At 38.1% G+C, this 12,678-nt stretch overlaps 1 protein-coding gene across 2 annotated transcripts in view; it reads left to right on the plus strand.

Moving 5' to 3' along the window:
* LOC126484058 (uncharacterized) overlaps positions 1–12,678 on the plus strand; it is a 245,360-nt gene that overhangs the window by 171,001 nt on the left and 61,681 nt on the right. For both annotated transcript variants that reach the window (XR_007587804.1, XM_050107411.1), the window contains exons 10-11: positions 3,747–3,945; positions 11,771–11,893. Coding sequence is in view for 1 of the 2 variants with exons in the window: in XM_050107411.1 (XP_049963368.1) it covers positions 3,747–3,945; positions 11,771–11,893 (322 nt within the window). In the remaining variant the exon portion in view is untranslated. The remainder of the gene's footprint in view (positions 1–3,746; positions 3,946–11,770; positions 11,894–12,678) is intronic.

Here is a 12,678-nt window from a genome sequence, read left to right on the forward strand (position 1 = left end):
GCCACTTACTTTCATGTCAGTTAATTCACTCTTATTGAGAATAGAATCAAAAAATGCTTGGGATAAAGCACTTACTTCACTGCCATTATCAAGAAGATAACACACTGTTACTCCTGAGATGTTAGTTTAATTATAATAGGGTGAGTTATTCTAGTTTTAGCAGGTTCCTCATAAAAGTTTTCTAATAAATCCTTTTCAGTCTGTTTCCAGCTAAAGTAGTTTTGTTCAGTTGCAAGTACATTCGCATTTAGATTCACAGGGTCATCAATCTCTCCATTCTCAGCTGTCTTTTCCAACCTGTCCACCAGTTTTAAATCAGAGCACTTGACCAATTCCTCTACTTTCATTTGCTGCACATCAGCTAAACTACTCTCTCTCTCTCTCTCTCTCTCTCTCTCTCTCTCTCTCTCTCTCTCTGAGCAACTGCATCCCTTTGCAACATTGCTATCTATAACAATGTCATTGGCTTTTATAGTTTGTGGCAAGTCAACACAGCTAATAGGTTCCTTGCCCTCATTATTATTACCTCCCCCTTGGTATCTCAACTGCTCCTCTTCAAAGCCTTGCAAAACTGACTCTACCTCCTCTACCGAAACTTTAGCCTGCAGATTGCCATTATCGTCAAAGGTGCTAGCCTTTATTTCATCTTCGTCCTTATTCAATTCCAACCTGTTAATTTGTTCCTTCCTATTATCTGTAGTATTTTCTTTCTCCTCCTTGACCCATTTTCCTAATGTTTCCAAAATGCTGTCAATATATGTAATGTGAGTGATTTAGCACATCAGTGGTACTGTCTGTTCCTATTTCATCATCCTTGCTATCAGTTTGCATGTGCTGACGGACTGTGATATGTGTTTCTGTTACTGGCTGTGTTACGGTTTCCGCCTTGTGAGCACCAGTTTCCTCATAGACGGGACTTAGTTTTCCACATGCAGCCTGTTGTGTTCATTAGATACAGAATCACATGGGGCAGAATACTGCTCTCTGTCTTGTCTCTTTGGCACATTATGTACATTTCTGCTTTCATCATAATTATTGCGACAGCGAGGTGGCTGTCAACCCCCTCCTCCTCTACCACAGCCTTGACCACGATAATTAGATTTTGTATTCTGAACCTCCACACTTCTAACATTCATGTTCCCACTGTCGTTATTTCTGTTGTTTAATTGATTGTTAGAAGACTTATTATTTTACATCTGCTCATAAACAGCAGCTACTCTTTCTACTCACTCCAGGTACCTAGTTAACCCATCCACATTATCACTAGGTATGGAAATGGTTCTTTTCTGGCAATACCAAGGCAGCTTGCCTTCTAATCCCATGATAATCATTTCCGGTTTCAGCTTTTCTGTCAAATGTGACAGCCCCCCCTTTCCAGAGTTCTCTTTTACTGGTTCACGACCTGGAACAAACTTTTTACCACTCCAAAACTCTCTCAAGACATTGTTTTGTTTGTTGTATGACTAGTACTCATTAAGAAATGCAGTTTTAAATTTAGATAGAGTTTTGCATCTAATCATTACATCATCTGACCACAGAAAGCATTCCCTGACAAATGACTTCTTCTGAAAGAAATTTTCTCTTGTTCTGACCATGCACTTGGCACAGAACTCCAATGTGTGAAATTTGTTTGGATCAAAACCTAAAAATTGACGACATCCAATGAAAGTGACGTCAACTGAGGCAACATGCTGTACAGTAGTATTACAAGAACTACCAGAGGTTACTCTATTTTCTATGTTAGTAATACTAGTGTTTAGGTCTTCTACAAGTAGTTGTACTGCTTGCACTCTGCCAGAAAATCTTTTATCAACATCCTCACATTATTACTCACAATCAGATTTTACTTTCTTAATATCTTTTTGCCAAGCATTTACTTTAGTAGTTACTTCTTCAAATCAATTAGAGCGAAGTGTGGATTCATTGCCTACTAATTCTGACAACCTGCCTTCCCTAAGTTCATCTGCATCCTTTTAAAAGCTTTGCGAACTTCCTTAATTTTGGATTTGAAAATACTATGCAATTTATTTAGCTGTTGCCCTACTTTGACTTGCAGGTCTGAATCAATTTTTTAATTTAAGTTGTTCAGTTTTGAGCACATTTCACCCTTTAGCTCTTTACAAATAAATTCAATCTTACTGTTAAGTTCTATATTACTATCTTTTAGGTTGTTATTACTATCCTTTAGTTCTATATTACTAGACTCAGTCCTACTACGTAACTGTTTATTATTGGATTCCATCTTATTGTTCAGTTCTGTGTTGTGAGATTCAAGTTTAGAAAACAATAATTTGCATCCAATTTGGTGCCTCTACATTGCCACTTGGCGTTTCCACCAGTTTTAAAGGAGTTCCTAGCATTCCCTGATTTGACTGAATTTCAGACATATTGAACTCAGTTTCATTATCTGATAACTTTATTAATTCTACTTCTTCTTTTTTGACCTCTACTTCAAGCACCACATCATCAAAAACTGGTCCTAACTTCGCAGTAACATTAAAAATTTACTTCCAATTCTGGATTTATTACTTTGACTGAACCATCATCATTAATTTCAGTTTTGAATTCTGAAGATTCATTGTCAGAGACTGGTTCCATCTTAACTTTTGCACTATTCTTACCAATACATTCCATTTTCAGTAGCCTGTTAAAATAAATTAACAAATACTTCAAATATTCTTGACTTAATTGGTTGACCTCGACAAAAAGTGCCAGTGAGGTGTACCAGCCAACATGATGTGATGCGTCACAAAGTAATGCATGTAGCAGTAGCAGCTGTGGTGGTGAGGATGGCAGCGAGTAACACTTACTGCAGTAGCTCCAGGGGGAGCTGGTGAGCCCGTGCAGTAGGTTGCAGATAGCTCACAGGTCCACACATCTCTTGTGATGATGCGCTGTCTTCTTCTAACCTCAGCACTGGTGGTAGTCATGATCTGGTGGTGTCTTCTTGCCCCCCTTCTGTCACAATCAAGGTTACTGTGGCTAACGTTCACAGTTTAGTTTCCACATGTGTGAGTAAATCTTGGCACTGTTCTCGTACTGGTTTCAGCATATTTCACTGCGGTATCCCGTTAGTGCCTACCGAGTTCCCCGTTTCGTGCTGATCACTTTCACTGAAATTTCCTGACCAATTAAAACCATGTGTGGGGCGGCAGGCGGATAATAGTATAGAATATATAAATATTTGTCGCAGTTTTTTACAAGAGCCTGGAAACTATTTTTGCGGTCAACAAGAAGCCAATAAAGAACATACTGACCATAATTTCCAGTCTGTAAGTCCACATTCTTCTTGTGCTCCCTGTAAGAAAATTTTTTTGCTCTCTATTTACACAGCAGGATCAGGAACTATGACGATAAATAAATGTTTTGAGTTCTAACTGATTAATATATTCAGTAAAAGTTCATATGCACTCACATAATAATATTGACAAAGTTTGGAAAAGTTACTTTAATTTTTAATTTCATTCTTAGATCATGGTGCAATACTTTGTATGCTACACACAGGTGTGCTATGATGATGATGATGCGCTAGTAGCAGTGAACTGGAGTAAGTCCTGGTACACTCGCTCACCTCTGTGTCTCACAAATCGTACAGCACTTGTTTTGCCACACCCTGAATGTACAACACTGATCAAAAATGTCTTAATTGATTTAGTATAGAAAGTGATGACTGGTTTTGTTGTTTGTACAAGTATTTCCAGTTATGGGTTAAAATTGTTGATGAATACTCTGTTTCTGATTTGTAGATATCAGATGGAAGTAAAACTACTAGAAGAGAAACAACAAGAGGAAATGAAGTTGTATAAGATACAACTAGCACAGGCAAATCAGCAGCTTGCAAAATTACAGGCACAGCTTCAATTGCAAACTAAACATCGAAATGAACTTTTGGAGCAACTTCATGATGCAATGGAGGCTCAGTGGCAGGAGGCTTTACGTATGGTGGTGAGTCTCAAAATTTTTAAATGACGCCCAATTTGATTCCAGCAGTATGCTTTTTATTCAGATTGGTGTGTAGCTTCCAGGGAATTTGAATTAAACAGAAAGCATCTGAGGAAACCATATATAATTAAGAGCAATGAATGCAGTATTTTTATATTTAACGTACTGTAAATACAGCCTTTCATCATGTTGTTTCTAATAATCAGTTGACTTTACAGCTGCTATGCTTACTTAAGTTTTTCAGGAAACTTATAACACGCGCACACACACACACACACACACACACACACACACACACACATATTCTCTCTCTCTCTCTCTCTCTCTCTCTCTCTCTCTCTCTCTCTCTCGTCTCTCAAGAGTTTACTGTTACTCCCAAAACTAGTTTTATGTAACTGTCAAGAGTAGTAAGAATTTTGCCTTTTGAAGATGTGTCTTAAAATTTTCTCAAGTGAATTTTCCGTTTGCTAAAATATTGAAATTAGGTTTTTTTTTAATTTATTTATTTTTTTAAAATATTCTCGTTATTCTAGCCACGTTTATTTACAATTTGAACTCATTTCAAGGATCAACCACATCCTCTGTGTAAGGAATAAGCTGATATAACTGTTGACATAGCTATGTAACCATCCTTCTTATGTACAGTGCACCTGTGCCTATTAAGGAGGCTCTCATGTTAGGTGTTTTGCATGAACCATAAGAGTCCATGGGTCAATTGCACATCGTCCCTCATTACCGAACGAGGTGGTTAGCACATTGGACTTGCTTTAGGGAGGACGACTATTCAATCCGGCGTCCGGCTATCCTGATTTGGGTTTTCCGTGATTTCCCTAAATCGCTCCAGGCAAATGCCGGGATGGTTCCTTTGAAAGGGCACGGCCGATTTCCTTCCTTCCCCGTCCTTCCCTAATCCGATGAGACTGATGACCTCGCTGTTTGGTCTCTTTCCTCCAAACAATCAAATTGTGCCTCATTGCATTTGTTTAAAAGAGTTATACAGTGTGGGTCATATTTACATAGTGAGCCACCGGTTTCTGTGGGGGAATACATGATAGCTATGGACCAGAAAATGTAGCATCTGTTTTTGGTGAAAACTGCATCTATTTTCATCAAAATTCACATTTATTTTCAGCAAAATTCGCATCTAATTTTTTTGTAAATGATTTGATAAGCAACACAAATTTAAAAGATTGTCACACTAATGTGTGTAGACAAAGCCTAGTGCTTTGAAACTACCTGTGGTTTTTTTTAAGGGGAGGTTTACTATCTTTGGCCCGTAAAAAGCATGTTCTTTGAGAATTTTTTTTCTCGGGATGTGTTGTAGATATCAATGTCACATGTGGTCAAAATGTTTATTGATATTTCCTCTACCAACTGGAATTTTTTCGAGCAGAAATTTTGAAGAGCAAAGGCGGGAATGCTCTCAGAACGAAACAAAATTTCAATGTAGACCTCTATGCACGGTACGTCACAGGTCAGCCGGCTCGTCTAAAATCAAAATTCAGTTGACGTTAGCAAAGTATATAAGATTCTTTAGGAGTTGTACCTCGCTTAAGTTATTTGGATAAAAATAAGGTTTTTTTTCATCGATTTTTCGACTTTGTCGGCCAAGTTAAAAATATTTATAGTTGATTGATCAAAATAAAAGTGGTACAACTCCTAGACAATTTAGTTAGTTTTGTCGGAAACAAAGAATCATGCCAATCGGTTCAGTAGTTTGAAGTTACCATACCGCACGATAAAAAAGATATCATTTCGAGAAAAATGTGTTTGAAGTTTTGACTACATATAAATGCAATTATATGCAACATACGTTCAATCTGCTATTCCAGGTCTATAACCTAGACCTTCCTCTTCCTCATAGAGGGTGCTCTGCTCGATCTGGGCCATCCTGCGCTGCTCCAGAGCCCATCGTACAGCTGATGACAAGTGGTTTTCGGCCGCTTGAATCCGGTGGTCGTCCGAATGCTTGGTGAACTGCATTGAATAGAGTCCCAGGGTGACGTACATCGTTGTCATGGTGTTCAGAATTGAATACCCTTCGTTGAAGCTGCTCACTGCCAGTAAAGTCGCAATCTCCCCAGTCTTCACACCAGAATGCGAATGCTTGGGAGCTAACTTCCAAACACACGTGCTCAAACTTTCATTTGAATTTTGTGTGTTTCCTCCCAAGCACCGGTACAATAACTCGTCCTCCAAAAGAAAACAACTGGTGTGTGAAAAAGGCCGATTTCAGGCAGGTGCATGTTTTTGTTCAGCCGTATTTGGAAAAACCGTTTCAGGGGTGGATTCTAAACATTTTTATGGGTCCAAAAATGAAATTTAAAAAAATCATTTTTTGAACCAAAAGATAATAAAAGCCCCCCTTAAGAAATGGTGCTTGGGGAAGTTTTTGACTGGAAAGTTTGCTTTTGCAAAAACTTCAACAGTTTTTTTTCCCCTGAGATGACTTTTGTTTTGTTCTTTTTCCTGTATTTAAGCTTTCAATAAATCCTTATTCTGTTGAGAAGCAGCAACATTGTTCTGCTGCTGAACTGAATGTGTGTCTGATTTAAGGTGTTTCTCGGCATTATCTTCCTGGCCAATTCCATAATTACAAAATTGGCAGAATATTAATTTTGACCCTTCATGAGCATTCATAGCCATGGTATCCATACTTGACAGTGCTACACATAGAACCAAAGAGGCATTTAGTGTAGAAGTAGAACTGAAAATAACTCTATTTGGACATTAGGGGGAAGATTTTGCCACGGTCAAAATAGGCCGACAGGTTTTGTTTTGCAGTTGCTACAGTGCGGAGTACAGACACTATAAATTGAAAGATGGCTGGGAGTGTAAGCAAATCAGAATTTTGACCACGAGAGGGGATAGGAGCGGGGCAAAGAAACAAGTCCCGCCTCCCTCTGGCAGGGCAGTAGTGTACAAGTATTCTTTACATTTCTGTGAAAGCAGACTGTACGTGGTCACGGGGCTCACTGATCCTTTTTGGTGTTGTGACAATCATATTACATGATGGATCAGGATTAGTCTTTTCACTCATTTCAGATTAAGAAAAGAAAAACCACGAGCCAGGGAAAGGCTGTTATGCAATTGCTTACTGAGATTGGCAGTGTGTTGTAAACAAGATAGTTAAGGCTTGACTTCTAGCTGTATTTGATGCAACCACAGTTCAAAACACCCAACACTTAAAACTGCCATGTGAAAAATCTCTGTGTTACATCAACTTTTGAATTTTAGCTAGCAGACAAATGTACATGTTTCTTTGGTTTAAGAAGTTAGGTCCGACAGCTGAGTACTGTGTGACATTACATAGCTTGTATCTTATAGAGACCATTCAACTGTTACTCTATAGGTGTGGCACAACTCCCTGGAGATCACAAATGATGTCTGTCTCTTACTGTTTTCATTTATGTCAAATCAGCCAAGAAAAGAGATGGCAGCAGAGAGAAAATTGCTCAGGTGAGCACCTATTTGACAATAAAGAATACTTGCTGAGAAAAATAAAGATCAGAAGTTGCGTAAAATTAATTGAAAGAGTTATGTTGCTGCCAGGGGAGTTCTGATACATTTCAGCTGGAGGACTTATCAAAATCTGTGATGTTTGCTGTCTCTTCATGGACCTTGTTATATTTACCCTTGCGCCAATACTGTTACTCCTTAATGGCATTTAAAAGAAAATTGATACACACATTGTTAACATTCCACAACAACCTTTATTTTATGTTTTGTTGTGAACTCAATTTGTTGGCCATCGTCAGACAACCTGAGGCGGTGCAGGCAGTTCACACATCATCTGCAACAGCTGCTATCTGGAAAAAGACTGTTGTTTCCAAAGATATGTGACACTTTGAAGATTATGCATCTTTATGAAAAACACAAATTGCAGTGCTTCAATTTGAAATATGTGTAAAAAAAGAAATACTATGCAATGATGTGCAAAATGTGTGACTCAAAACATAAAAGTTAAAATATAGAACAGACTGCTGAAGCAAGGCTTTTAGTGGAGGAAATATGGTGAGTGATATATGGAATGATGCAATTTGTTCCAACTATACATTTAATGGTAGGAATCACAGTTCAAAACAAGCACTCACTTCAGGATAGGCGTAAAAGAACCTTCAAGTGTGGCTATGTTGTCATGTCACTGGCATAACAACAGCAAGTGGCTCAATAGACTGCTGAATCATGCTGAGGTTGCAGGTCAGGTTGTAGGTGTACTATTAATACACAAGCACACTCTTAAATGTGTATGTTAGCCAGCCAGTGGGAGAAAACACTATTTGACAGAGTCTGTAGTGTAAGAAGCCACTCTCATTTTAAAGTATTTCAGTGGCTGTTTGCTCCAACATTTTAATTGTTTTAAAAGTTGCAAGCACTTTTAATACTGTGAATATTTTTGTATGCTTTTCGTGAAGAAGAGAGCTCCTTTTTCTTGAAACACGTAGACTGAAATTTGATTCCTGTTACTAAATCTGTTTGGGTGAGCCAAATTATATTGTTTTATAAATTGCGTGACAACCTGAGCTCACCTCCAATTACATATAACAGAAGTTAGCGAGTAAAGCGGGGTGATGTACAAATAAATCAGTGAGTCTTTTGAGAGTAAATTATAATAACATTGAAATGTAGTTGTAGTTCAGTTATGCCAATAATGTGTGTATATGTTTCTGTGTAAGTTAACGTGCCTCAGACTGTTTGCACAATGATCTAATGGTAAATAAAATTAATACTACTCCTGGAAGTCAAAGTACACAAAGAGAGGACGAAGTGTTTTACTTATTCCCACAATGTCTGTTCAGTAATAAAGGCATGACAACATGCAAACAAAAGTTGTTGTTGTTGTTGTTGTTGTGGTCTTCAGTCCAGAGACTGGTTTGATGCAGCTCTCCATGCCACTCTATCCTGTGCAAGCTTCATCATCTCCCAGTACCTACCACAACCTACATCCTTCTGAATCTGCTTAGTGTATTCATCTCTTGGTCTCCCTCTACGATTTTTACCCTCCACGCTGCCCTCCAATACTAAATTGGTGATCCCTTGATGCCTCAGAACATGTCCTACCAACCGATCCCTTCTTCTAGTCAAGTTGTGCCACAAACTTCTCTTCTCCCCAATCCTATTCAATACTTCCTCATTAGTTATGTGATCAACCCATCTAATCTTCAGCATTCTTCTGTAGCATCACGTTTCAAAAGCTTCTATTCTCTTCTTGTCCAAACTATTTATTGTCTCATGTTTCACTTCCATACATGGCTACACTCCATACAAATGCTTTCAGAAATGACTTCCTGACACTTAAATCTATACTCGATGTTAACAAGTTTCTCTTCTTCAGAAACGCTTTCCTTGCCATTGCCAGTCTACATTTTATATCCTCTCTACTTCGACCATCATCAGTTATTTTGCTCCCCAAATAGCAAAACTCCTTTACTACTTTAAGTGTCTCATTTCCTAATCTAATTCCCTCAGCATCACCTGACTTAATTCGACTACATTCCATCATCCTCGTTTTGCTTTTGTTGATGTTCATCTTATATCCTCCTTTCAAGACACTATCCATTCATTCAACTGCTCTTCCAAGTCCTTTGCAGTCTCTGACAGAATTACAATGTCATCGGCGAACCTCAGAGTTTTCATTTCTTCTCCACGGATTTTAATACCTACTCCAAATTTTTCTTTTGTTTCCTTCACTGCTTGCTCAATATACAGATTGAATAACATCGGGGATAGGCTACAGCCCTGTCTCACTCCCTTCCCAACCACTGCTTCCCTTTCATGCCCCTCGATTCTTATAACTGCCATCTGGTTTCTGCACAAATTGTAAATAGCCTTTCGCTCCCTGTATTTTACCCCTGCCACCTTCAGAATTTGAAATAGAGTATTCCAATCAGCATTGTCCAAAGCTTTCTCTAAGTCTACAAATGCTAGAAATGTAGGTTTGCCCTTCCTTAATCTAGCTTCTAAGATGAGTTGTAGGGTCAGTATTGCCTCACGTGTTCCAACATTTCTACGGAATCCAAACTGATCTTCCCCAAGGACGGCTTCTACTAGTTTTTCCATTCGTCTGTAAAGAATTCGCATTAGTATTTTGCAGCCATGACTTATTAAACTGATAGTTCGGTAATTTTCACATCTACTCCCGGGGCTTTGTTTCAACTCAGGTCTTTCAGTGCTCTGTCAAACTCTTCACGCAGTATCGTATCTCCCATTTCATCTTCATCTACATCTTCTTCCATTTCCATAATATTGTCCTCAAGTACATCGCCCTTGTATAGACCTTCTATATACCCCTTCCACTTTTCTGCTTTCCCTTCTTTGCTTAGAACTGGGTTTCCATCTGAGCTCTTGATGTTCATGCAAGTGGTTCTCTTATCTCCAAAGTTCTCTTTAATTTTCCTGTAGGCAGTATCTGTCTTACCCCTAGTGAGATAAGTCTCTACATCCTTACATTTATCCTCTAGCCATCCCTGCTTAGCCATTTTGCACTTCCTGTTGATCAACAAAAGTTATTCAATACATATGCCATACGATTGCTTTCTAAACTGAGATCCCTGCTGTTCAAATTTTTACTAATATGAATTCTGTTTCTTATCTTGTCGTCATAATTTATCAATGCATATTTGATGCTCAAATAAATATAGATAGTCTTGTCAGTGCTTTCTATTGTCTGTTGTACTAGGTGCTCTAAAAACCTGTGCAGGAAAGTTTTTGGAGTAAGTTTTTAATGCATCTGATATCTTTCATCTGGTAGCTTTTTTTTTTTTTACCTCCTTGTGTGAATATAGACTGCATTGCTTCTGCATTGTGATTTAGTAAGGTAAATCGAGAGAGAATAGGCCACAGTGCATTGTTAGAGTCTGTGTGCAGTTACTGTAACAGATACCTCCTTCATGAGGGATGTGGTAGTGCATATTTTGAACTAAATTTCATTTATATGGTATGCCTCTGTCAAATGTTTGTCAGTTTGAATACACAGATTTTTTGGGACCCTGTCTCCAAGCTTAAGACTCCACCATGTCTTTGCATGTATCTGCTTGTGTGATGTCTTGTTTTCATTTGCAAAATAATTCTCATGACCCCTGAAGTACACCATACTTCAAATCCTGCAAATATTGAGTGACTGTTGACACTAGTATTATAGAGTTTACACCTTTACTTTCACTCACTGCTTGTAGTTTACCACAAATTATTTATGATAACCTACGCTTGTGCAACTATGTTTTTATGTTTATTTGCTGTAACAAACACAGTCAGATTTCTCTGAAAGACCAAGGAAATAACCATGGACTTTTCATCAAGGGTTGGTATTAAATGAGATATTACATCTGCAGCTGTTATGTTGTAGATTTTCTGAATCCGTGCTAGGTGTAATTCAGTATTTTATTTGTTTCTCTAAATTTCAGAATTCTGTCTTAAAAATTTCCATTATACTAGAGAAGACTGATGTGCTGTGGTGTGCCATGCTTTACTCTACACTTGAAACAATCTCAAAGCATTGACACTGTGAACTGACTAATTTTAGTAGCTATATGCTGACAGCATACTGCTAAATCCACTTCACAGACTAACAGAAACTGATTCTTAGCCAGGAGATTTCATTTGCCATTTTTGAGCAGTTTTATATATTTTCTGTAATTAGCAATGTGTACCGTATTAATTATGTACATAAATGTGTAGTTGTTTTGTGAAGTTGTCTGTTCTTATATAGTATGAAAATGGATTTTCTTATTGTCTCATTGTGGTCCAAAGACTTGCTTAATATTTAGCAATTACTTACTATGTTTTGAGTTTCTGAAGTAAAGTGCCGTAACCTTTATTCTGCCAACAGCAAGGTAAAGGTGATGCATGGACTACAAGTCATTTTAATGATGTGGACAGCCCCCCTCACAGAAAATCCCCATCTACAAAGGACCATCCTGTTTCATTGCCTGAAACTACGGCTATTGACAAGGTACGTTACAAAAGCATATAAATCTTACATATTTTATACAAGTTGCAGCTGCAAATAATTTTTTTTATTTGCTTGGTTATTCTTGTAATATGCTGTTTCTGTAATTGCGTTCAGTATTCCCAGACATGTGCTATTTGTTGTGGATTGTTACCTTCACTTTCATCACTTGCTTGTAGCATTTATCATAAATGTTACATATTTAGAGACCATTGATGGCACTTAATCCCTCAATACTCTTATTATGATTATCTTCAAACTATCATCCTGTTTTGTGATACTTCTGAATTCTTGACTCCCATCTTTCAGCTCTTGAAAGACTACACTGAACCTTTAGAAAGTACACAGAGGTGACAAAAGTCACGGAAGAACAATATGCACTTATACTCATAGTGGTAGTACCGTGTACACAGGGTGCAAAAGGGCAGTGCATTGGCAGAGCTGCCATTTGTACTTAGGTGATTCATGTGAAAAGGTTTCCAATATGGTGATGGCCGCATTACAGAAATTGACTGACTTTGAATGTCGAATGGTAGTTGGAGCTAGATGCGTGGGGCATTCCATTTCAGAAATCATGAGGGAATTCAGTGTTCTGAGATCCACAGTGTCAAGAGTGTGCTGAGAATACCAAATTTCAGGCATTACCTCTCATTGTGGACAACACAGTAGCAGATGGACTTTACATAACCACCAAATGCAGCGAAGTTTGCGTAGAGATGTCCGTGATAACAGATAAGCCATACTGTGTGAAATAACCGCAGAAATCAATGTAGGATGTATGACAAATG

Source organism: Schistocerca serialis, chromosome 1, assembly GCF_023864345.2.
Source record: "Schistocerca serialis cubense isolate TAMUIC-IGC-003099 chromosome 1, iqSchSeri2.2, whole genome shotgun sequence".
Classification (NCBI taxonomy): domain Eukaryota; kingdom Metazoa; phylum Arthropoda; class Insecta; order Orthoptera; family Acrididae; genus Schistocerca; species Schistocerca serialis.